Source organism: Phocoena sinus, chromosome 1 (genome assembly GCF_008692025.1).
Source record: "Phocoena sinus isolate mPhoSin1 chromosome 1, mPhoSin1.pri, whole genome shotgun sequence".
Classification (NCBI taxonomy): domain Eukaryota; kingdom Metazoa; phylum Chordata; class Mammalia; order Artiodactyla; family Phocoenidae; genus Phocoena; species Phocoena sinus.
The window spans coordinates 125,199,796-125,226,029 of NC_045763.1; the positions used below are offsets into that span (position 1 = coordinate 125,199,796).

General features: G+C 46.4%; 1 protein-coding gene across 1 annotated transcript; it reads left to right on the forward strand.

Annotated features, from left to right (window-relative positions):
• The first annotated feature begins 4,666 nt into the window (after positions 1–4,666).
• Positions 4,667–22,898, forward strand: SFT2D2 (SFT2 domain containing 2). Its single transcript, XM_032647273.1, has 8 exons — positions 4,667–4,829; positions 13,014–13,100; positions 13,347–13,432; positions 16,773–16,854; positions 18,300–18,335; positions 18,423–18,481; positions 20,426–20,455; positions 22,557–22,898. Exons 1-8 carry the CDS (start codon positions 4,767–4,769, stop codon positions 22,594–22,596), a joined length of 483 nt encoding a protein of 160 aa, XP_032503164.1. The 5' UTR covers positions 4,667–4,766; the 3' UTR covers positions 22,597–22,898.
• Positions 22,899–26,234: the final 3,336 nt, after the last annotated feature.

Genomic DNA, 26,234 nt, shown 5'->3' on the forward strand with positions numbered 1-26,234 from the left:
ACAGAAAAAAAGAACAATTCTTCCCAAGAAGTATGGAGATTATACCACCACATACACATGACACATTGTCATATACTGCATAGTAAATATTTCATAAGCGCTGACATATGTCCTGTGGGTACTGTTTTGTCTTTTTTCATTTCCCTGCTAAAATATCCCTGCTAAAATGGTCAAAAAGTCATCATTTGTAACTTTATCCTCTTTGAAAATAGGAACTGCATATTTCTTCGTTGGCACATAGCACTCAATAAATGTTTTTTAACTGAATAACAGACCAATTAAAAAAATGAATCAGCAACTTTGAGAACAAGGAGGGGGGAGGAAGTTAGTTTTAAGATATTTTAAGATACCTTATATTTTAAGATAATGTTCCTCAAGCATTACATAACTAATTGCATAGTGATATAACTAGTTATATTGGGCTCCAGCGCAGATTCTAATATTCTGCCTCCTTCCCTCTTTCTTATGGGTCCTGCAATTAACTCAAAGTGCTTCCTTCCTCTTTCCAGCAGGAGAGGAGGTTGGTCTCTAAAGTTCTTTGAAATCAGGGATAATGTCTCTTTAGTTTTGTATTTGTACATCAAGCACCTGGCCTTGTGTATGGTATGTAGTAGGTGCTCAATAAATGTGAAAGGACTGAAGGACTCTGTGAGGCTAAGTCAATGGGGGACAGGGAGGCTGCCTTGGAGAAAGTAGAGAGACCTTGGAGGGAAAGGAGACTGACCAGGTTTTCCCTGGGGTAAGATCCCATGCTCCAATCCTGCTGGACGCAGATACCTCACCCGTCTTCCTCAGGCTGAAATTCTGTTAAGAGTTTTGCTGTAGGTGGGGCTGTCTGGGTTATAAGACTTATAATCTCCTGCTTCAGGTAATTTCATCACTGCTTGAACATAAAGCTTGTACACTGATACTTTGATAGCAGGCTTGTTTTTCTCCTAATTTAAAACAGAAAATCCTGTCCTTTTACATCTGAACGCATCTAGCATTTCCTCTCAGGCAACCCAAATCCTTTGACTGGACCACTTACAGGCAAGTGTGCCCCTAAGATTTGCAGGGTCTGGGAAATAGTACAAATGGAAGTCCATATGTCTAAATTTATATATATATATATATATATATATATATATATATATATATATATTTTTTTTTTTTTTTTTTTTTTTTTGGGGACGGGGGCCTCTCACTGTTGTGGCCTCTCCCATTGCGGAGCACAGGCTCCGGACGCACAGGCTCAGCAGCCATAGCTCACAGGCCTAGCCGCTCCGCGGCATGTGGGATCTTCCCGGACCTGGGCATGAACCCACGTCCTCTGCAACGGCAGGCGGACTCCCAACCACTGCGCCACCAGGGAAGCCCCTGTCTAAATATTTTAAAGCTATAAATCAAGCTAAACAATTGTTAAATTATGTTTGATCCTCCTACATTGACAAATACACGTAGAGCTATAGTTTTCTTTTTGTTGTTGATCTTAGTTCCCCAACCAGGGATTGAACCTGTGCCCTTGGCAGTGAAAGCTCCAAGTTCTAACCACTGGACCGCCAGGGAATTCTCTGTAGTTTTCATATGACTGACAATTGGCAAAATATCAAAGATGACTGAATCCAATTATTATTACAAAATTGGAAGGTATTATCATGACAACATAAATTCAATTTTCAAATAAAATTGTCACTTTTTATGTTTTCAAGAATTATTTTTCTAAAATATTCAAAATCAAAAGTTAAAGGGGGGGCTTCCCTGGTGGCGCAGTGGTTGAGAGTCCGCCTGCCGATGCAGGGGACATGGGTTCGTGCGCCGGTCCGGGAGGATCCCACATGCCGCGGAGCGGCTGGGCCCATGAGCCATGGCCGCTAAGCCTGCGCGACCGGAGCCTGTGCTCCGCAATGGGAGAGGCCACAACAGTGAGAGGCCCGCATACAGTTAAAAAAAAAAAAAAAAAAAGTTAAAGGGAAGAAATATAATTTATAATTAACAAATGTTAAAAATTAAACCAAGTATTTAAATAAAGTTGAAACTTTTTACTTGACTTTTTGAAAATGCAATAAAATCTTATTAAATATTTTTATCAAAAGCTACTGATGATTCTAGTGTTCAGTGTCAAGTCAGTGTCACGTTTCACATACGTTATGCCTAGACCTACAAGTATACATTTAAGAGTAATATGAAGTGTTTAATTTTGCAAAATACTCATCAGCCTCCATGTGGTATGTTGCAAATACTGCATTAATTTGTGCGTACCTCTGGGACCTTAAATTAGAGTATGTAGAGAAACAAGAAAATGTATACTTGGTGCTACTGGGAGGTGGTGTATTCTCATACAAGAATCTATTGCATCCAAGGCATCTTAGTGGAGGGATCTGACAAGTGCACTTGTCTTTTTTCTGTTACCGAAGCTCTTGCATTGTTTTGTATCCTACTGGCTCTGAAACAGTCTCTGTGTGCACAGGTAGTGGCACAACCCAGGAGCTTCACAGCATTCAGATGTTGCCACCTTTTGTGTCAAGGACATTGGGCAGGAAACATGAAGAAGCAGTTCCCTGGGACCTGAGCAGTGTTATCCATGAGAGGGGGTGTCGCAGTGCTGAGTGTCAGGTCCCAAGTAACCAAAGAGTCGTGTGTTCTTTAACGCATTTGTGTGTGTTTGTGATTGGCAGGCTCCCCTGCAAGCATGGGCCAAGAGCGGAGTCTATCCCTACCCAGCCCTAAGAGAAATACTGATTTTAGGCATGGGGTGAGATTACAGGTATATGATCTTTCTGATCAAAATCTCATTTTCTGTGAGGAATGCAGAGTGGAGGTGGAGGTGGAGGGCGGCCCAGTGTTCTCACTTTGCTGACAAAAATAGGCTTTCCCGGCTGACTTGGGTAGCCTAGTCATTTAAGTGTTGCCCTTTCTGCCAATCTGGCTGCTACAATTCACTGAATTGCAAAAGACAGACGCAAAGTCTCTCATTCATTCATTCACTCACTCAATGTGGATTTTCTGAGCACCTGTTTTGTGGGTGTTTTTTGGGTTCAGGGAGTCAAGAGCTGAATGACACTGTGAGGTGGGTCTCACAATGTAGAGGAGACAGACTTGACCATGAATAAAGGTAACACTGTGAGGTGAGTACTTACAGGTGTGTTTAAGGTGCTTTGGGAACACAGAGGAAAGAGCAACTGCAACGTCAGTGTGGGTTGGCTTACAGAAGGCTTCAGAGGATATGGCAAAGTAATATTGGCTTCCATTAGTTGCTAACTGAATGCCTGCCATGTTCCAGGCTCTCTACATATACTGTCATGTTTACTTCCCACAATAACTTTCAGAGGTAGTCATTTATGTCCATCTTACAGATGAGAAAATTGAGGACCAGAAAGGTTAAGTAACTCAATACCACACATCTAGTATGTGGTGGTGTTAGCGTTGTAACTCCCAGATCTTCCTAACTCCACTATGGATGGACTTTCCACTCTGTGCTGATATTTCAAGAGTCTTGAAAGATGTGTAGGAATTTACTTGAATGAAACAAGAGGGTAAAGAGCATCCAGGCAAGAGCACCGGCATTTGCTATTCAAGATTTCAGGTGTAAATTAAAATTATAAAGCATAGCATATTTGCCTTCCATAAAGATGAAATCACATAGGGTGTAATTACAGCCGTTTGACTGACTTGTATAGGGTCCTTTGCAAATCCCTTTGCTTGGTTGACATATAATACTTTCTAACAAGTTCTTGGTAACATCTAAATTCTCTCCATTCAGACACAGATTCCTACTCTTTCATAAATATTCTCCTGTGCGCGCGCGCGCGCGTGTGTGTGTGTGTGTGTGTGTGTGTATGGGGGTGCAGGAGGGTGCAGGAAGATTCTCTAGTGGGTATTCCTGGTAACCTCTCTTGGATTTGTTTTTTCTAAGCCTATTTAATCTCCAAGTTAGTTTTCCAGACATTCTCCAGCAAGCAGTTTGAGATGTGAGCCCACGTCCTGTCTCTGGCACCATCCTTGGGGTTACATGTATTCTCCAACATAGAATCATTAGCGCTGGAGTCCAGTTTGAGGTCAGTAAAACAAACCATCCAAGAAACACAAAACGATCTGGTATACCTTTCCCCACTCCCTCACCCGAGTTCTACCCGTTTCTCAAGTTTTTGCCCAAATCATTCCTCTCGATGCATTTTCAGTTGGAACTACAGTAGTATTTTTCTTGTTAACGTTTCCACAAAGCTTGTTATAGATTGAATTTGCTCCAGTTGGCCTCAAGTGATTTTTAAACAGTTGTTTCCAGTATAACTACAATCAGAACGCGGATTCCCCACAGCATTTGTTCACAAGTCTGCAACCACACCAGAGGGAGTGTAGGATACGGGGAGAGGGGGGTCCAGGCTTCACCGTCTTTGTTTCTGCAGTGCCTCGCATGTGCTAGGGACTCCGCGTCTGTCGACTGCACCTACGAGGGCCCCGGGAGGAAGGGGAGCCGGCTAGGGTGTGGAACGCTGCGCCGGACGCAGAACTGAGGTTTATCCACGCTCGGTCGACCTCAAACCCACCTCTTCCTGCCCGCCCCTCCTTCCCGGACCAAAACCAGCCCTTAAACGCGGGCTAGGCGCAGGCTAGAGGCGGGTGCGGGGATCGCCGGGCGCCTGCGCTGGCAGCCGCCAGGTGGGCAGGTACCTGGGCGGGGCGCGCCGTGGTTGGCTGCGGCGGGGGCCGAGCACTCGGAAGAGCCCGCGACTCAGCCAGAGCAACAGGCGGCCGGCCGGGGGCTGGAACCGGGGTGGACCGGGCCCGCCATGGACAAGCTGAAGAAGGTGCTGAGCGGGCAGGACACCGAGGACCGGGGCGGCCTGTCAGAGGTGAGTGCGCCGCGGCGCCTGGCCGCGCCCTCTCCGCCCCGAGGCTGCTGCGCCCCCGCCTCGGTGGAGGGTCGGCGGGGGGCCTGGGAGCGCGCCGGGGCTCGGGGGTCCGGGTGACACCGGAGCCCCGCCCCCAGCTCCGCCGGCGCCTGTTGCTGGCGGGTAGTAAAGGCAAGCAGGACTTCCAGGATTTCGTGGAAAGCAGCTCTGCCCCTGCTCCTTCCCCCTCCTCTCCAGAGCTCCGGACCCCCGCGCTCCCCCCACTCCCCACCTCAGGTACCAGGGCCCAGACACTCTGCACAGGACAGTCGGCACCTGTTTACTTTTTTGTCCTGCACCCTTCAGCCTTCCGCGTCCCATCCCCCCACAAACGGAGGGCCGAGCTGGAGCAAAACCTAGAAACATCTGCGAAGGGGAGGGCGGATATTCCCGCTCGGCGGCCCCATCCCTGCAGGCCAGGGAAAGGGCTTTAGGGCCGAGCTAGGCTGGGGCCTCTAGGGTAGATCGCCTGCGCCGGGGGCCTGGGTGACCGCCGTTCCTCGCTGCCCACCGCGAGGTGGGGCTGGTGGCCGCGCCCAGGTGCTCCCGGCTGCGTTCCTGCCCAGTTTAGGCTGTGGGGTGTGACACTCGCACCCGACCTTGTGCGCGCTGTTGCTGTAAACTACCCCCAGGAAAATCGTGAACTCCTGGACGGCTGGGACCACATCTTGTTTCTCTGTGCACACACTTCACGTAGACTCCGTAGACGCCCAGGACCTCATGAGGCCGCCTGCACACTTGTTTGTTTTTTTAGAAAGGTTTGGTCGAGCTGAAACTTGGGCATTAATGCCCTATCTTCTAGAGCCACACAGGATGTTTATTTCCTATTTCTAGTGCTTAGAGTTTTGTTATTTTTTTTTCTCCGTGAATGATAAAATAAGATTTCTCTTTATTTTTTGGCATATTCCGTGGGCCTCAGATATATATGTGTACAAGATAATATGGCTTCTTTCAAGTTGGAGCCTAATTTTTCCTCTGATTGTCATCACTGTCTCAAGCGGCTATCTCAGCGTGCTGCTTTCACTTGCTTTTGTGGTTGTTGATTTTATTCTGACTTTTGTGTGACCCTGATACCTCCACGCCCACCATGAAATCTCGGAACCCTAAAAGTTGCTCTCTGAATCTTCACCTTGAAGAAGCAACACTACAGACATTGAGTGCTTTAGAAATCGGAGTTTAACTTTTTTTGACGTTTCAGAACGGCCTGTGGCTTCTTTTAAATCTGTTGCCTTTATTAATTGGTCAAGGCTCGCTAATAATTTCATGAGTTCCTCGTTTTTTGATATCTGGCTTCTTGTATGAACTCACAAGCCAAACCTCAGACTGGGCCTAAGAAAACTTATGTGGTTGACAGTCATGCTTATCTAAAGCTTTATGTTGCACGGACTGTCAGTAAGGTTTTAGAGCAGCTGGGGTTCAAGAGGGCGATGCTTTCTCTTTCTGTGGACTCTTGTGGGGAGAGCGGGGATGATGCAGATATTTTGATTTAGAAAGTCATCATGAAGCGGACAGACACTCGAGTGAATGATGTAGTACAGATTGAAAACATAAAATGCTGAGTTAGTTTTTACCTAAAATAGTGAATGCCTGTGTTGGACACAATGAAGGGCTTTAAAGAGTTGTAAGCTCAGGCATGTAGAATCTATTTTAGAAAGACTAGGTGCTTCTGTCTGGTTCTAAAACACTGCTGTCAGTTTCCTCTCTCTGAGTGTGAGATTCCTGTTTATATTATTGTGTGGCACTTCCTGAGTCCGCAACTAACCAGGAAGCATTTTGTGTCCAGCTGAATTCACTCTCAGGGTTGTTTTTGGCTCTGTTTTTACTTATTAGGTCAGGGCCTCCTTGAAAATGCTGGTACTGACTTGATTGTCTCACATTTCCCATGGTTTTGAGGCTGACAAGGCTGGAGGATGCTGGTGAAATTTCTGTTTTGTGGGGGATATTGGACTTGGTGGCCTTAAAGTCTCTTCACATTCAGTTATAAAAACAGTCAGACGTCACCAGAAGTGAGTGCTTTAAAAAGCTGTTATCCTCTTAGCTAGTGGGAAGCAGCTGCATAGCACAGGGAGGTCAGCTGGGTGCTTTGCAACCACCTAGAGGGGTGGGATAGGGAGGGTGGGAGGGAGACACGAGAGGGAGGGGATATGGGGTTACACGTATGCATGTAGCTGATTCACTTTGTTATACAGCAGAAACTAACACAACATTGTAAAGCAATTATATTCCAATAAAGACGTTAAAAAATTGTTATTCTTTTAATGCAAAAAATAAAAATATGACTAGTTCTGTTTCTCCTACATATGAAACTGGGGAATTATAAAACTTGCCTGGTGATGTCTAATCACAGATGATCTCTTGATGAGTTTTGTGATTGATACCTGGTCTTCATAAATCCACCTTCAATCTTCAATTCAGTTTCTATGGGCTTCTTTCTGAAACTACGGGCTTTATGTTTTCTCTACGGGATTGCAGGGACACGGAGGGTCTGAATTGTACCTGGTTTGAAAGCACAGGAATGAGGCAGTGTTCCTTTCTCACCTTCTGCCTGTTACCAACCCTGTTTCCCCGAACAGTTCTCAGCTTTTCTTCTTTTGGCAAGAGCCCCTCTTCTCTCCACATCCCAGAGTCAAAGGGACCCTTGTGCATAACTGCCTGTCAGACAGCCTGTGAGCTCTTTGCCTACAGATTCTATCCAGGTGCTATTCCAGCTACTCTAATTTCCCAAAAGTGCGCTAGCACAGTTTCCAGAAACCATGAATTTAAGGAGTTATTTTACATCAATGGAGTTGATTTTCACAAATTGGCACAAAGAAGTGTTTAGCTTTCACTGGATCCAGCTGGAAGTGGAGCAACAGCTTCCTCTGGCCTGTGACTAAGCATGCTTAGTGAAAGAACTTGCAACTGCGTAGATGAGAAGTTATCGCCCCCTCCCTCATTTTGGCAAATAGGGTGACATTTGGATGCTTGAGAGACATGTAGAACCAACCAACGCGTTACTTTCCTTTTTGAAGCAGAAACCAGAACTGCTTCCTATCACGAGTGATTTTAATTTTTACAAGAGCTGGCATCTCACTGTCCTGTTGAGACTGTTTTGTGCTCTAAATACCAAGGCCGTGTCAAATTGATGCTTAACCTTGTGGCTTATCCTATAAAAAAATGGGTGAGGGCTTCCCTGGTGAGGCAGTGGTTGAGAGTCCGCCTGCCGATGCAGGGGACACTGGTTCGTGCCCCGGTCCGGGAAGATCCCACATGCCGCGGAGCGGCTGGGCCTGTGAGCCATGGCCGCTGAGCCTGCGCGTCCGGAGCCTGTGCTCCGCAGCGGGAGAGGCCACAGCAGTGAGAGGCCCGCGTACCGCAAAAAACAAACAAACGGGTGAATCTTTTAAAATGTCTCTGTTGATGCCAAGTAATGCTCAGGCAAGCATTGGATTGAATCCAGTCCAATCCCACTACCACAATTTTCTTCTTCCACATAGCCCTGTTCAGTTTTCCACCTTGGCAAGGTAAGTTCTTCGGTGCTTGCATGAGTAGGAAGAGTGGTGGCTTTCGATTTTCTCCTGTCCTTGTGGGAGGTTGAACAGGTGAGTCATAAGGGGTCTAACCCGAGTGTCTGGGGAGCCAGTGAAGACTGGTAACAGAGCATCACAGGGCTCATTTTGGGGGAAAGGTTCCTAACGTGGGACCAGGTGGCGCCTCTGTCAGCTCCTAACACCCTACTCCCCCGGAGTGTCACCATCCTGAGTGTGCCATTCTGTGTAGGGTCATAAGGTGCCATATGTTTCTGCAAGTGCTGTGTGTGTGTGAGATGAGCCCCACTTTCAATATGTGTGAACATATGGGGCAGATAACCTGCCCTGAATACCTGTCTCGTGAGTGGGGAGGAAGCCATGCTGTAGGGAAGCCTGCCACGCCTGAGGAAGCCTCTGGTCTTCCAGCTTCTAGTTTGACGGGAAGTTTAGAGACAGGGTTGAGAATAGGCCCCTGAGCTGGGAGCAGTCAAGGCTGAGGGAGTTGCCGGTTTAGTGACCCTGGGAACCTCTGCCGCCACTGCCTTCCTCCATCAGCTGGGGGCATGTGTGGTCACCACATTGCCAGATGGGGACTGTGCTGGCCACTTGAGGTGAGCCCTGGGTGAATGAATATGCAGGGGGCCTGGCTGCCCTGCCTTGGCTGGGCAGGAGGAAAGGCCTTTGGTCTCCCTGGCAGCTGCCTGTGCAACTTGGAGCAGCTGTGGCCACTGCATGAGGTTGACAGACTAGGAAGGTCTCTGGTGCAGACATTTGGCTGTCATCTTTGACATGGGGAAAAAATCCTCAGGAGTTACTCACAGGCTCCCTTGTTTTAGTGGGGCTTTTCTGGAAATCTCGGCCTCCTCTGAACTTTGCTCTTGGGAAGGATTAATCATGGTGACAGAGGGATGAGTAGGGCAGTCATTAATTAACTAGGATCCATCTCACATGTGGGTGACTTGGCTGATGCCGGCACCTTGAAGAACAACTTCTGCACCAAGAGTGAATAGACTCGGCTGAGAGTCCTGATTAGGATGAGAGCCTGAGCCCTCCCGGGTCCCAGAAAGGCCAGCAGGAGCAGTGAGTCCTGAAGCTTGGCTGGTTGACTTAGGAGATGGTGCCCCTTGGATCCAACTGCGCGAGTGCCACCCCTGTCTTTTCCCCTTTCCCTGGGCCCTGCCTGGGGGAGCTCACACTTTCCCAGTTGTGGTCCTCATCCTGCCTAGGCTGCCATAAAGGCTGAGGCTGCTCTAGGGTCTGCTGTCTTGCAGACGTGGGGTGCCGTGTCCATGGGGACATGGGTTCGAGCCCTGCTCCAGGAAGATCCCACATGCCGCGGAGCAACTAAGCCCATTGTGCCACAACTACTGAGCCTGTATGCCACAACTACTGAAGCCCGTGTGCTCTAGGCCCTGTGTGCTGCAACTACTGAGCCCACATGCTGCAACTACTGAAGTCCACGCGCCTAGAGCGTGAATGGCCATCATCAAAAAGTCTACAAACAGTAAACACTGGAGAGGGTATGGAGAAAAGGGAACCTTCCTACACTGTTGATGGGAGTGTAAGTTGGTGCAGCCACTATGGAGAACAGTATGGAGGTTCCTTAAAGAGTAAAAATATAGTTATCATATGATCCAGCAATCCCACTCCTGGGCATGTATCCAGAAAAGATGAAAACTGTAGTTTGAAAAGGTACATGTATCCCAATGTTCATAGCAGCACTATTTACAATAGCTAAAATATGGAAGTAACCTAAGTGTCCATTGACAGAGGAATGGATAAAGAAGATGTGGTGTGTGTATATATATATATATATATATATATATATATATATATATACACATATATACATATATTCCATTTTATATGGAATATATATAATAATATACATATTAATTATATATAATGGAATATTTCTTAGCCATGAAAATGAATGAAATAATGCCATTTGCAGCAATATGGATGGATGTAGAGATTATCATATGAAGTGAAGTAATCAAAGACAAATATATGATATCACTTACATGTGGAATCTAAAAAAGTGATACAAATGAACTTATTTACAAAACAGAAACAGACTCAGACATAGAAAACAAATTTATGGTTACCAAAGGGGAAAGGGGGAGAAGGGAGGGATAAAATTAGGAGTTTGGGATTAACAGATACATAGTACTATTTATAAAATAGATAAACAACAAGGACTTACTGTATAGGATAGGGAACTATAGTGAATATCTTATAACAACCTATAATGGAAAAGAATCTGAAAAAGAATACATACGTGTATAACTGAATCACTTTGCTGTACAGCAGAAACCAACACAACATTGTAAATCAACTGCAGTTTTTAAAAAACTGAATCATATGCTATGCTCAAAGACTGAGTAATTGTATCTACCTAAAATTTGAGGAAACAAGCTCATTTACAATGTAAGACTAATTAAATTAATTAAAGGGGAGTGGTGCTTATAATAAAGTACATCTTATTCTAAGGACAGTAAATGAAGTAACATGGATGGGATCCACATAGCTGTACCTCAATGAAGCGCCAACCTACACTTCTAAATAGCTGTGAAACCAGCAGAAAATTGGACGTAACAGTCTTTGACATATGCGTAGCCAAAACTTTCTTAAATATGGGTCCTTTTTAGAGTTCAGCGTTTCCAGGTTTCTGTATTTTCTTTCACATGTATGGTTTCTGTCAGCTCTTTATGTTGGCCTGGATCCTTTAATTCTGCTTCTGTATTTGAATATCTACTTCATATATAACAACAAATAGTATACATAATTTAATAAATGACCAAGAGAAAATGGCCATATTTGTACTCACACACCTAATATCTTCCACATCAAAGAGAGTGGAAATGTTATCAAAAGATATTTTACTGGGCTTCCCTGGTGGCGCGGTGGTTGGGAGTCCGCCTGCCGATGCAGGGGACACGGGTTCGTGCCCCGGTCCGGGAGGATCCCACGTGCCGCGGAGCGGCTGGGCCCGTGAGCCATGGCGGCTGAGCCTGTGCGTCCGGAGCCTGTGCTCTGCAACGGGAGCGGCCACAACAGTGAGAGGCCCGCGTACCGCAAAAAAATATATATATTTTACTATTATTAAAACAGTAATAAGTGACCATTCTTCTCATGGAATTTGAATCATCTAAATTGAAATATAACTGTCTCATGCTACATAATATCCCATACTAATATGTTTGTCCTTACTTAATGTCAAAGATACTTGAAGATGATTTTACTTATAATAAACAACATGGTGGAGCATTTATGCATAGGATAATATTCTGGAACAGTCTCTGAGGTCAACCTTGGCATAATTTGACTTGTGGTTTAACGGTATCTTATTCTAAGTACAGTGATTTCCTCATAAACATGGTCAAATCATTTTGCGGTAAAAACAAGAGAAAGTACGTATAGCATACATGACACAGTACAGCACTAGATAGATTTTTTTATAATAAACACTCTTTAGGAAAAATGGAATGCATGTGTTTTTCAAATATAATTTTTCTAAGATCTAAATCTATTACAAAGGCATATATCTTTAAAGCAATAAAACTTTAAAAATTTTGTAATATAAAGAACAGTGCACTCAAAAGAAAGAACCCAGTGATCATTCCATTCACTATTTTTCCACAGTTTTCTTGAACTCCTCTTTCGAACTCAATAGCATCTGTTGGATAATTTTATAATTCCCTACGGAGTAAGAAACCAGAAGTTATCTTTAAATTTCCACGGACAATTTTGCAGTTCATTATGGAGTAGGAAAGTAGATAATACCTATACATTGTCAAGATAAAGTTAAGGGACTTCCGTTTGTGCCACAGGTTTTACCAAGGACCAAAAATGCTAAATTTCTCTATATGATTTCCAGTGATGGAAACAAGGCAGAGACAGTAGGCACCCAAAGTGGTGAGTTAGCGCTTTCCGGATGCCTGTCGTCCTCATGGAAGAGACCCTGGAACTATTTGTTGGCCCGTTTGTGTCTGTACATCTGCATCATCCTCTTGACGGACCACGTCAAACGTGTCTTCTTTGTGCTCCTGCCTGTCGGCACCCAACCTCTCCCCTTCCGAGGCAGTTCCCACGCTGACGGGCTCCCTGATGCCCTTCCCACAGGAGCCCAGGCCGTGGCCCTCCTTCCAGCCCATCTTCTGTAGCATCTGCACCCCCAGGTTCTTGTCGGTCAGTTTCTGCTGGGCGAAATCAAAGTCCTGGTGTTTCTTCTTCTTGGACACGGGACGACCCCGAGGCCTGTCATAGGCAATTCAAACCGGTTCGTGAACTTTGGGCTCCTGGATGAGACACGGCACAGCTGTGGGACACAGCTCGGGTCCCACCAGCCCATCGCTTCAATCCACTTCACTGTTTGTGAAGTGCATTGTGCTTGAGGCAGAGTTTCCACCTCTGGAGATGTCCAACCAGAGGCTCGGTAGCCTCTAATCGGCTGCTGGAGAAGAGATTCATGGCTGGACTCAGGTGATCATGAGGGCTCCTGTAAGCTATGCACAGCTAGGATTCTGTGTTGCTGCCTTTCTTTGTACAAATACTAAATTTAAGTATGTGTCCTTTGTTTTTGGTGATTAAATATGCATATACATGTATGTAATCAGTTTTTTAAATATTTCAGATTGTGGAGGCAGCTTCATTAAGCTCGGGCACCAGAATAAAAGGCTTCATTGCCTGTTTTGCTGCGGGAATTCTCTGCTCACTGCTGGTAAGACAGCCCACCCCTCCGCCATCTTTTCCCCCTGCGTTCCTTCCCTCTATCTTTCCACTTTCATCTACCTCCTTTTCTCTTCTGCTCTTCACTGAAATGCATGGATAAGAGGAGGGGGAGGAAAGGGAAGTGGTGAGGGAGGAAGTGGGGCGCGGAGGGGAAAAGGTTCCTCTGTGCACTCCTGGTTCGGTGGCTGTGGTGGGGTGTTCCTCACGTGCGGATACTCTGTGCCTTATCTTTCAGGGAACTCTTCTGCTCTGGGTGCCCAGGAAGGGACTATACCTCTTCGCAGTGTTTTACACCTTTGGTAACATCGCATCTCTTGGGAGGTAACAGTTTTTAAAATCTAACCTTAGCCAATTATTAGATGGGAAAATGGATGTGCGTTGTGTTTGGAGGGAGGTGAAAGAGGATGCTTCCATAGTTTTAAGGATTTGAAGAGAAAAGAGGTAGTTAAAATACATCACTTTCGGGCTTCCCTGGTGGCGCAGTGGTTGAGAGTCCGCCTGCCAATGCAGGGGACACGGGTTCGTGCACCGGTCCGGGAAGATCCCACATGCTGCGGAGCGGCTGGGCCCGTGAGCCATGGCCGCTGAGCCTGTGTGTCCGGAGCCTGTGCTCCACAACGGGAGAGGCCACAACGGTGAGAGGCCCATGTACCGCAAAAAAACCCCCACAAAACATCACTTTCATATCCTATCACTTCAACATATATATATATATATTTTTTTTTTTTCTTTTTTAACTTCAACATATTTTTATATCTTAGTTCATCCTTGAAGTACCACTGGAGAAGGCAGGAACTGTACTACCATTGTGGTTTTACATGGCACGGAAGAGTTGAATGATTTCTTCAGAGTTTACGACACTGCCCTCTCCATTGCTCTAGTCTTACTGAGGCTGCCCCTTGCTGATTGACTCACATGCTCACACCCTGTGCTGGGCTCTGAGAATTCAAGGACGAGCAGGGTTTGGTTCCTGCTGTGATGGAGCTCACTGGTTGGCCAGGCATATAAACTGATAATATAATAGGGTATGGAGAGAGCAATGCTCAGGGAAGGGCAGGTGAGCTGGTCTGACGTGACCTGGGGAGACAGGAGGGCTTCCCGTAGAAGGTGATATCTGAGCTGCTTTTAGCTCTGGCCTCTATCACTGCTCACTACAGGAGTTCCTTGTTGGGCTTCTCTGCCTCTTTTATGGACCCTCACCAGGCCATTTTCCACAGAGCTGTGGAGCCATTCATTTATAGCCTTGCTTAGCCCCCTTAGTGGCTTCCCATTCCCTCTCAACGGGTGAAGTCCAAAACCCTCAGCATGCATACAGGACAGACTCTTCGAGTCGTTCTCCTCAGCCAGGCTGAACTTGCATTTCTCCAAACGTCTTTGTGCTTTACTTGGGCTGTTTTCTGTGCCTGGGGTGCTGCCCCGTCTGCACCACCCCCTTTGATGGGTACTTGCTCATTTGTCAAGACCTGACTCAGAAGTCACCTCTTCCATGAAACTTCTCTTAATTCCCTTTTCCCCTCCAGAATCAATGACCTCCTCCTTTATATGGGCTCTGTCTGTCCCATATATATTTATGTGACAACAGAGATAGCATTTTATTACACTGACTTGTTACAAGTCTACCACTTGACAAGGGCTGCACTTCTGTCTTACTTGTCCCTAATTGTCCCCAAACCTAGGTCTTTTTCTGCCTGGAATTGTTAACCAAATGATTAAGTGCAATGCACTGGCCACCTGCTTAAACTTAATTTATTAATTCTGTTTTTTTTAAGTTGTTTTTTTTAATTTTTATTTTATGTTGGTTTACAGTGTTATGTTAGTTGTACAGCTAAATGATTCAGTTATACATATACATATATCTATTCTTTTTCAGACACTTATCCCATATAGGTTATTACAGAATATTGAGTAGAGTTCCGTGTGCTATACAGTAGGTCCTTGTTGATTATCTATTTTACATATAGTGGTATGTATATGTTAATCCCAACTCCTAATTTATCCCTCCCCACCATGTCTCCCCTTTGTTAACCATAAGTTTGTTTTCAAAGTCTGTGAGTCTGTTTCTGTTTTTTAAGTTCATTTGTATCATTTTTTTCTTTTGATTCCACATACAAGTGATATCATATGATATTTGTCTTTCTTTGTCTGACTTACTTCACTTAGTATGATAATCTCTAAATTTATTAATTCTTATGATAGTATAATGCTGGCCCTTGGAGATGTCTAATCTTGCCTCCAAAGTTCTCTCAAATACTAACTTTTGGAGGGTTTTGCTTTGGGCAGACGGCATAGGTTATAATGTAGAGTTTAGACTGAGCATAAATATATGGGTGTGTTGGTTAGTCCAAAAGAACTATTTAGCAATCCTAATGGGACCAACTTTTTGAAGCATTGCCCAGGGAGATAATAAAGGGAGCGAATTGTTATTCCAGGGTGTGTCTAGGAGTTTGTGGCTTTACCTGTAATCTTTTATATTTTTGTATATATGCTGCATGTAATTTTTAAGGCCACCCTTGGCTATCGCTTCTTGTTCAACGTAGGCTCAAGAGTGCACTCAGCGCAAACCCTTGACCTGGGAGTGCAGCTTTGAATTCAAATGGAAACAATGCACTTCAAAGAGAGGTAGACTTATTTAACAAATTTTTGTTTTTAGAACACTCAGTAGCTAATGTCATCTGCTGGTTGGCTTGTATTAAATGCTGGCTGTAAACCAGTGGGGTGATGCCACACGGGGCGTTTCTGTTAGGAGTCGGGAAGCATGACCTATACCGGGCCCCGGCACTTGCCGTGTTAGGCGTGAGTGTCTGCTTCATTTGTGTTTACTCTTTCTCACTAGCCACCTATCGAGTTCCATCCCTACAGAAGGCATGCTGGGGCTGTCTTTTGGAGCTTGGGAATCCAATAAATGTGGGTTGGAATGCCAGCTCTTTTATGGGCTTAGCTGTGTGATCTTGGATAAGTAAATTAACCTTTCTGAGCTTTTATTTTCTCAGCTCTAAAATAAGTGTAATAATCCCTAACTCACAGAGTTGTTGAGGGGATGAAATGAGATCATGTACGTGGTATCTAGCACTTAGCAAGTATTCCACACATCACAGATGATATTCCTATCAAATTAGAATTATCTTCTGGAGTTTACAAAAGAAAATGAAATGCTCTGCCTTTTAACAGAAACTACCTAAGCCTGTAAGATGTGGTTTTTCTTTTTTAGATTACCGGAGTCACTTTGGTTTGTTTGTTTCCATGGGTAGGTTGTGAAGGAGGCAAGGTAGCACCTGGAAGGGAAGGGTCCTCTAACCTAGTGGTTATGGACGCGGCTCCGGAGTCAGACCTACGTGCCTCTACATCCTCACTCTACCGTATTCTAGTTGGGTGGCCTCAGATAAGTAACAGGTCCTTTCTGGACTTAAGCTTCTTTGTCTGCAAAATAAGTATGATGACTGTTCCTATAATCAACTTCATAAACTGTTAATGGACTAAATAAGAATAAGGCACAAAAGGCCCTGAGGCACACTGCCTAGCGCAGTCGGAGCTTTTCAAGGGTCAGCTACTATTACTGCTATTATCGCCACAGGTGAGCTGGGGGCGGTGATGGGGAGGCACCTTGGTTTACCTCGTGTGGTTCTGTTCTGGGCTGAACGGCTTGTGTGTGTTTGCCTCTTAGCACTCTCTTCCTCATGGGACCGATGAAACAGCTGAAGCGAATGATAGAGCCTACGCGTTTGATTGCAACCATCATGGTGCTGGTAAGGTCTGCCTGTTACCTGGATGTCTAAAATAGGAGTGTTTGTTTCTGCTGTTTGCAATTTTTTTCCTCTTGAACCTAAAGACTCCTGTCCTTTTCCCTTTCATCTTGACTTACTATCTGATTCCTGTAACCACTGTGGCAGAAGGGAGCATTCTTCATCTAATAATTTTTCCTCTCTTCCCCCGACTTGTGTTTCACTTGGTGTTAAGGTACTGCCATTTCTATAAAGCCCCTCCAGAAGGTGTTGCTTCTTAAATTTGGCGAACTCATGTGGTAATAAGAGGGCTCTGACACCCTCCTGGTGGTGGGTGATGCCACATACAAGGAAAGCTTAGAGGGAATAACTGGGGAACACAGGGTTCATTCTCTCAAGTAGGTGTCCAGTCTCCTAGCATGGGCTCTTTTTCCCCTTGTCATTCTCTGACTTTGGGATCCTGTTTGTTTTTGTCAGTTTTCCTGAAGCAGGTCTGGTTTCCTCATGGCCCAGCACCCCCGTTCCCTGCTCTCACCACAGTGTCTTCAGTCTTGTCCTATCTTCCTGTCCCATTAACCCAGAATGCCTCTCCCTTCCTTGGGCCCTTTCCTTCCATGGGACCATCCCATCATTCCAGACCACGTCCTCTGGACTGCTGTTACAGTTATCAGTATCGCAATGTCCAGACCTTGAGCAACGTACTTTGTAGTTTCATTTGTGTACATCTCATTTGTTCAGGTGGGTAAGTTCTCTAAGGCCGTGGCCACACTTGCTACGGTTTTGTATCCTTTCAGAGCATCGGGCACCACCAAGAAATTATTTTGGTCATATTTATTGAGTAGTTACTGATACAGCAGGATGGAGAGGACAGGCATGACCGACAGCTGGACTACTCATTGTTTTTGGCCATCCCTGGATGTAGATGGCCTGGATAAGTCTCTTGCAAAAAGAACTTACTAAGAAAGGACTCAGGGACAGTGTTAGGTGACGTGTAAACAAATAATTGACTCTCTGGCCGTGAGATTGACATCTAGCGTTAACCTTTGTCCTCACATGCGCTTTCTACTCCAGACACTAGTGTTTGGCAGGAGTTAAAGAGGTGTGTGTTTAACCTACTTTAGTATATGTTGGAATGGAAGGATGGATGGATGGGTGGACCAGAAATGTGCTTGTGTTTGCTGGGCAGAGATTTCGGGAAAATTTGAAAGTAGGGGAGGATCCTTCTCTTTTTAATCTACATGAATCCTTATTGGCCAGTTTCATTTCACTGGGATTTGAACTCCTCTGCCAAAGATGGGTGCTCGCGTAGGTTCAGTGCTTTGAAACGAAGGATGCATTTGGTTGCTGTGATAACCACAGAATGTGATTACTGCAGTTTGATGTGTTGTTGTAAGTTTGTCAAGAATGATGTCTTTACAGTTTCTTCCCCTCCCTGTTATAATTAAATAATGTTTCCTTTCTCTCTCTAGCTGTGCGTGACGCTTACCCTGTGTTCTGCCTTTTGGGTAAGTGTGTATTTTAATTTTCCTTAACCTTTTTGGTGTGTGCCTCTTGTCACACACGTACCTGTAACCGTATCATTTTTCTTCCAGTGGCACAACAGAGGGCTTGCTCTCATCTTCTGCATTTTGCAGTCTCTGGCCCTGATGTGGTAAGTAACCTTTTCGACAGTCCCTTCCCACATCGATCTCTGACTAACGCAGCTGAAGGAGATAAAATCCCACATGGTGTGGGTAGGAGGATTGGGAAAACAGAAGCTTTTCGACTTAAGAATCCTTAATGATGCAAGTCAATCACACCGCAGAGCACCAAAGCCTGTCGACTCAGCCCACCGCCAGTAGGTGGCATTAGTGGCCTTGAGTGGTCGTGGGAGGCTCTTTGCCCACTGTGGCATTTTTGCTGGGCTCAGGGTTGATTTTGAGATGTTACAAACGTTATTCAACCACTCACGTCTGGTAAGGGCAAGGACAATGAAGTTGTGTAGGGACTGGTAAAGAGAGGCTTGTGAGTCAAACAGGCATTAAAGAAAAAGGAAACTGGTAAGGAAAATCGTGAGTGTTACATTTGTGGTGGGATGAATCATTTAACAGAAGGACAAAGAGTGAATTGTCAGCAACAGATGAGTAGCAGTGACTGACGCAATGGAAAACCGGGTGGCTGTGCGCCGTAGCAAAACCAGGGAGTTGCGCCCTAGGGGCCAAGCATGGTGAGAGGACCACTGGAGACGTCATCATTCAGAACCATGGATGGGGCTGTAGCTTCATGGCCATTTCAAACCTGTCCGATGTCAAAGTACCGGGGTGGTGGCACGTATGGAATCAATAGCTTCTGAGACGTTTCTGTAATATGTTCACGGTTTATCAAGGGATGATATCTGCCAGAACAGTTTCATAAAAATGTGACTTGACCTACTTTGGGAAAAAATGTTGGCTCTAATGCGAAGAAAGGAAGACTGTGAGAGTCTTAAAGCTTCCAAGGATCAAATGTTGTCTTATTTGATAGAAATGCATCTTGAGGCTGCAAGCTTAACACCCATCCTTCCTTTTAGTAATTTTGGACTTTTGAATAAATGTACTTTCAAAATGCCCTTTGGAATTTATTCCAAGTAAGTCAGCTTTTGTACGTGGTGAGTGTCAGCTACGGAGAAGAATGATGGCCTGATTTTAATGGGACACATACAGTGTGGTAGTGGTTACTGAAAGGGCCTGGTGTGATGGCTTATGTTTATATTTTGGTTTATCTTCTCGGGGCAGAAGTTAATCCCTACGTACACATGCCTTTCTTTGCATATAGACTGATTCTGACGCCATTTTTTTAAAGGTTCAGCGTTCATATGTGCACAGTCAGATGGCCCTATTCCAACCCTGATGTGTTCCAACTATATGTGTTCCAACTTAGAGTTGATTGGCTTCCAGCCCGCCTGACACCCAGGCCTGGTCTTTGGGGGCGTGGCCAGCTTCCTCCCCTCTGTGGTTCCATTCTGGGCGAGGGGGCTGAGCTAACTGGGACCGCCAAGATATCTGTGGGCTTGGGTTCTTAAAGAATCATAGCTGGCTTATGCTTTCATCCATAGGGCAGTTGGTAGTGCGTCTTTTTTTTTCTTTTCTTTTCCTGCTCTCTTTTCTCTTCTTTTAAAATGATTAGGTACAGAACAGAAAATTTATGCCAATGGGGTAGAAGTTGTATTCTGTTGCGAACTTGTAACATGTTGGAGGACAGCTGACCCGCATTTTATTTGATGTTCCTTTGGAATAGGGCTTCTAGGTCATCTGGCTATCTGGAATCTGCCTGTTGTAGGTAAGGCTGCTGGCTCATTTGGTTAAAGCAGTAACCCCGTGAGGCTGAGGTGACAGAGTTGTCTCCATACGGGCCTTCTGCCCTCCTACTTTGGCTACAGACGACACCCCCTTCCCTGTTGTACACGTGGCACCGCGCACGCCTGTATGTGTGCGTGTGTGCACACACCCTCCACACTGAGGAGGGAGGGGGTCTGGATACATCACCGCAGGTGCTCTTGCAGCTCAGAAACCCAATCCACTGTGGAATCTTCCACTCCCTTCATTTGACTTGATCTTTTGTTTGTTTTTCATTGTAGGTATAGCCTTTCCTACATACCATTCGCAAGGTAAGACTGTCTTTGGGATTATAATGTCTGTCATTTGGGGATGATGATAGTTTGCATGGGGCCTTTTAGGTTAGGGTGCTTTCAGAGAGTTCATGCCATTTTATCTTTATGAAGATCCTTTGAGACGAATAGGCAGATGTTATACACCTATTTTATAGGTTAGTAAGCTAATGCCCCCACCCCCCCCCCCCACCCCATAATACAGCCAATGATGGGCATTGACCCAGGTCTACCGATTCCTGGCGCTGGGAACATTCTGCTGTGATAGACAGTATGTATATGCTCATTATCACTCTTTTAACCTGTAGGTTTGAGGAGATTTTCCTAAAGGTGAATATCACCTTAATATCACTGAGCGAGGGATGGAGGGGGTCTACGTTCATGCTTGTTTTCTTATACTATCCCACTGATGGGAACATTTCAGAAAAGAATTCATAAAGGGAAAGTAGACAGGGCCAGGACTCTGGAGGACCAGGGTTTCCTAATTAGCAGTGTGACCTTGAGCAGCTCACTTGACTGCCCCCGCCGCCCCCGCCCGCACCCCCCGGCCTGAAAGGACTCGTGATAACTGACTTGGGTTGGCCCCTTCTCACTCCGAGCTTCTGACCTCCAAACCTCCTTTAATTAGCACTTTCAGTGATCTTTGCCTCTGACTCTGTTCTCATGTCACCATTTAATTTCCATTCCTCTCTTTCATGACCTGTGAACTAAAAAGAGGCTTTTCCCTGTGTTGAGGCAATGAGAAATGTGCGAGAGCTGGGAAGGAGGTAGAGCAGGCTTAGGCCTTCCGAGGCTGTTGCTGACGATGGTGGCGAGTGACTGATTAGATGAGAAGTTAACCAGCCCACCACGTTAAAGGCAGCTGGGTGGCTTTGTGAGTAGGCTTTCCAGGTCCTTTAATATGTGTACTGTGAGCTACCACAAGGGATCTTATTTGTCAAAACCCTTTCTTGTGCAGAGCATCTGCTGGGACTTCAGTGCAGAGCGTATCTTAAGAAATACTGTCAAAAAAAAAAAAAAAAAGAAATACCGTCCTAGGGCTTCCCTGGTGGCGCAGTGGTTGAGAGCCCGCCTGCCGATGCAGGGGACACGGGTTCGTGCCCCGGTCCGGGAAGATCCCACATGCCGCGGAGCGGCTGGGCCCGTGAGCCATGGCCGCTGAGCCTGCGCGTCCGGAGCCTGTGCTCCACAACGGGAGAGGCCGCAACAGTGAGAGGCCCGCGTACTGCGAAAAAAAAAAAAAAAAATTAATGCTGTCCTAGAATTATCTTGATAGCAAAATGCAGTGCCCGCTCATGCGAATACATTCTCTCATGTTCCCTCCCTCCCTCTCTCCGTCATGTGACTCCAGTGTCCTTGGCACAAATGCAGCTGAGAACACAAGGAGTAGAACTGGGGTGAGAAGCCCTAGAACATGGCCAGATACGGCGGTGGGATGGGTGTGCCTGCTTGAATAGAATAGTAATTTGCTGAGCCCTCACTCTTTCCTTGCACTCTCTACACCGAATTCCAAGGAGCAAGTGCCTGGGATAGAGCTCATACATCAGGGTAGCAAGTGCTCAGTACCTATAGAGAGCTCCCTGTGCTAGGGAACTCCTGCAAGATGTCCCTTAACAAGTTTCTGCTGCCTGCTTAGAAAGGAGAAAGGCCCTAGTGCCTATCTGACTTAATGCTTTTGGTGCATTCTGTGATTCTGGTTGATATTAAAGTATACAGTCCTGACTAATTTCTTGGTTTTAGATAGTTTCCACTTTCTTCCTATCTTTTCCTCTGATGGTCATGGTAGCTATTCTTTATTAAATACCTACTCTGTTCAATGCACTAATTCCCAGACTGGTCTACAGGGTAAGTGGGGACGTGCCCTTTTACAGATGAGGAATTTGATACTCAAATAAGGCAAGTCCCTTCCCCGGGATAATATTAGTAGTAGATGTTGAAGCTGAGGTTTGATGCCATGTAGATCTGACTCCATGGTCTGGGTGCTTTCTTCTCTGCAGCGTGCTACTCTGGGTACCCAGAAAATCTCAAGGAAGGTCTTTACCACTTCCGGGAGCCTCTGGAGTGATGATCTCCCATTTACCTTTGTGTTTTTTCTTCCTAGGAACGCTGTGAAGAAGTGTTTTGCTGTATGTCTTTCATAACACACGGCCGGTTTTGCAAAGCTTTGGAAGGCATGGTGGATGGAAGCTCGTGGACCGTGTTGTAAATATCTTCTAAATCTCTGTCTCACAGACATGTGCCTTTGATCTTGCAGTGACATGCTGCTTGCATTCTGAACACCTGAGGGTTGCTTTTGGAGGCAACGGTGTGTTCCCAAACCCACATGTCTGTAGCACGATATGAGAGGTGGGTTCTGTATCTGATGGAGTGGAATCTTCCTCGTGCGCCTTTGCATGGTGTTCCACTGAGTTCTCGTAAATAAAAACCTTGTTAAGCAGCAGCAGATAAGCCTTGGGAGCCAGTGATTCCCAGCTGGCAACAGGCCGCCCTGTTGGAGTCACAGGGGTGCAAGAGGAAGGGATAGAGTTTAGGGGTCTACAGGGACTTTGTAGATTTGTTCCTCAGCGTGGCGTCCGTCACCCCTGCCCCACACAGCGTGGACACGCTTCTACTCTGGTGTCTGGGAACAAGTGCTTCTGCCCTCCTGACAGCTGCACACGAGCCCGTGGCGAGTCTGGCCGTGGACTGAAGTAGAAAAGGAGCACTTTTTGGTGATGTGTGTTGTTTTTAGACCTGAGCCGTGTCTCTTCTGCTGTTCTGATTCCACACCTGCCCATAGAATGTATTTTCTAACATTCAGTGCACACTTTTTTTCTCTTGGGTTTTTCTTTCTCCCCGCCACATGTCTTTACTCTTGACCTCTTGGAACGAGATTGAGAGAGAACAACGCAGCAGCAGGAAACACTACTGCTTCCTTTTGGACAAGACTTGGTAGGAGGTGAAAAATGTTGCTGCTCTCTGCTGTATTTTTTCCCCCCATTATTTATAAATGTTTGCTTTTAAAATGGTTTTGTTTTCCATTCTCCCCTAAAACGGGGCCAGGGGAGACTAGGTGGGAAGACAGAGCCCTGCCGTGGAGGCAGCAGGAAGTAGGCACGCCTGCCCGGTGACCTTTAAACAGTCACAGCGTTTGCAGTGGAGCCTGTCCTGGAAACGGTGGGAGAAGACACCAGGGGCAGCGGGGTGGCCATATTGCAACTTGATGTCTGGCCACAGACAAAGTGCTTTCATGTCCCTGATCTTGTCTAGTCCTTGTAGGAGCCTTGTGATGAAGCAGGGATTGTTATCCCACTAGGAAGTCAAGGAAATCAAGGCTCAGAGAAGTTACAAGATCTGCCCAGAGCCACAGCCGATGGCAGAACTGAGCCCCAAGCCTGGGTGCCCCGGCTTCTGTCCCCTTCATGACACCGCGTTTTGCCAGTGTGGCTCTGGTGTTACCTCCTGTAACTGTTTTCCCTGTTTTCATCAGCCAAGCCTGTGCCTTTTCTGGTTGCAAGCTCTCTACGTCATCGTATCTTCTCCTGCTCGGTCTCCCTTTGGGAAGCTTCCTCCTGGATCTGTAGGATCTCCATCATGCCTTTTGTGCCCTTTAGCTCCTCCTTGAGGCCTGACGATCAGAATGCCCTATCTTGATCGTTGGAGTTCGTGGCATTACAGGACCTCCAAAGTCACCTCCAGAGGAGAAGTCTGTTCGGGTTTGCCTTTCTGTTCTTCTCCCAGGTTGGCCGGTCCACTCAGGCTCTCGCTCTGGGAATCTCCAAACCAAAGGCAGTGGTCCACTGCTTGTCTCCTTGCTTGTGGCTGATGGCTGAATTCATTTTCCTGCTGCGGCCAAGACCTCAAACCGGTGCGGCTTTTCTTCTGAACTGGGGAGGTATGAACAGGCCTGACGGGGCCAGAGTGTGGAGCCAATGTTACTGAGTCCTTTTCCAGGCTGTTGAGGGCATCCTGTCTTCTGCTGAGGCCCCTAACCTACCTTCAGCCAGGAGTGGAAAGTATATGCTACCGTCTGGCTTGTGTGGGGTTCCTTCACAGGCCAGGTGCTTCCAGGAGACAGCTCGGATCTCAGAAGGGCTCTGTGAAGGCGGTCAGAAGTCATCTTCTCTTTAGAGCTGATGGGAGGCTAGCCTGGTTGTTATGAGTTTCAAATAGCCTGGAGTAATACACCTAAGAGGCTGACCCCTCTGGGCCCTTTTCAGAGGCTGGACTTGACTTTGTGAGACATGAGGTTAAGATGTCACCAGGCCTGTGTAATGTAGTGGTGGTGAACGTGGGCTATGAAACAGGGCTGGGTGTGAGTTGTGGTTCAATCACCTGCTAGTGTCATGCTGAACAAGCTCCTTAACCTCTCGTCCTCACATCGCTCGTCTGTTTAAAAATAATGGGGATAATGATTCCTGCTGGATCATCACAGGATGTCAATGAGAAACGTGTCAAGGGCTTAGCATGGGGCCCAGCATAGGTAAATGATATCTCTGTAAAAGGTGGGTATTATTATTTAATCCCGGAAATAATGGATGACCATTGAAGGTGATAGGGTGACTATCTCTGGCCGTTAATTTATCTGAAAAAGCTCATTGGGTAGTATGTGTCCGGCACTGTAGGCATTGCCATGCACTATCTTGTTGAACATTCACAATCACTTTGCCAGGCTAGCAGTCTTGTCTCCATTATTAGAGAAGGAACAGCCTCAGAGCGGGTAAGGGGTCTGTACCAGATCTCACCAGCCGAGGGCGCTAGCTCTTGCTTGAAAGCTCGTGCTTTGCCTTATCTCTGGAGGCCTGTGGCCAGTTTGTTCAGACAGCTCCAGTCCGGACACCTCGGCAGCTTGTGGGTGATCCCGCCTTCCAGGATCTTCCAGACTGAAATTTTCCTTCTGCCGCCTTACCCTGTGGTTGCTTCCCTACTTGTTTTTGTCTGCCGGCCTTGTAGGAGTAAGAAATCCATTTCAAATATGCTGAAAGCTGTTACCAAGCAACTGTGCTGGTTAAAAGCAACCTCGTGGGTGAGATGACGAGTGGAGAGTTAGGGTTTTAGGTCCTGTGGTCGGTCGTGGTCTCTGTTTCCCTGCTCCCCTGCCTTCTATCCTACCCCGTTCACTGCTGGGTGAAGGAGAGATCCTTGCGTTTTGGAACGAAGGGAACCCTTGAGGCAGCTCTTTTGTAGACAAGGAATGTGTTCGTGCAAGGCTGTGCTTCCAACAGCTGGGTGGGAGCGCTGGCCTGAACGCTCTTCCCTGGCCGTGTTTGCCTGTGACCGCTGTGTTGGGAGCAGCATTGCTCTCCAGACTTGGAGAACCGGCTTCCAGTGCTCTTGGCCCTCTCTGCCTTCATCCCACCCCTGAGAGACTGGGCGGGTCTGTTTACTAACTCGCTGCTTCCCATCTCCTCCTGTCTTGCTGTCTAAGAGGTCTCCCCTTTTGCCCGATGTGCTCAGGGGAACCTCTGGCTCTCCAGCCCCTCTGCGTGGCTGTGCCTGTGGCCACTGCTGCTGAGACCCGGCCGAGGTTCCTGCTCTCCCTCCCTCCCACAGACGGGCCGTCTTGTCCTTGGGAAGGACCGACCACTCTCCGCAGCTGAGCGTTCTCACCGGCTTCACTGTCTCAGTGCTTGGAGCTCCTGTGCATCACGCCTGTGTGGTGACTGTGGGTTATCCACCTGAGTGCTACCTTCCACCCTAATCGGTACATGCTCAGGGAGCAGGAAATACAATCATGAAATGCCTCTAAATAAAATTACTTTTGGATACTTCTGTTCGAAAAGATAATTAAGAAGTGGGT

What these genes read in the sequence shown, in the direction of transcription:
- SFT2D2 (XM_032647273.1), top strand. Translation starts at nt 4,767, where the DNA reads ATGGACAAGCTGAAGAAGGTGCTGAGCGGGCAGGACACCGAGGACCGG. An exon ending in AACATCGCATCTCTTGGGAG is followed by an intron (nt 13,433 to 16,772) that starts GTAACAGTTTTT and finishes TTTGCCTCTTAG; the next exon opens with CACTCTCTTCCTCATGGGAC. An exon ending in CCCTGTGTTCTGCCTTTTGG is followed by an intron (nt 18,336 to 18,422) that starts GTAAGTGTGTAT and finishes TTTTTCTTCCAG; the next exon opens with TGGCACAACAGAGGGCTTGC.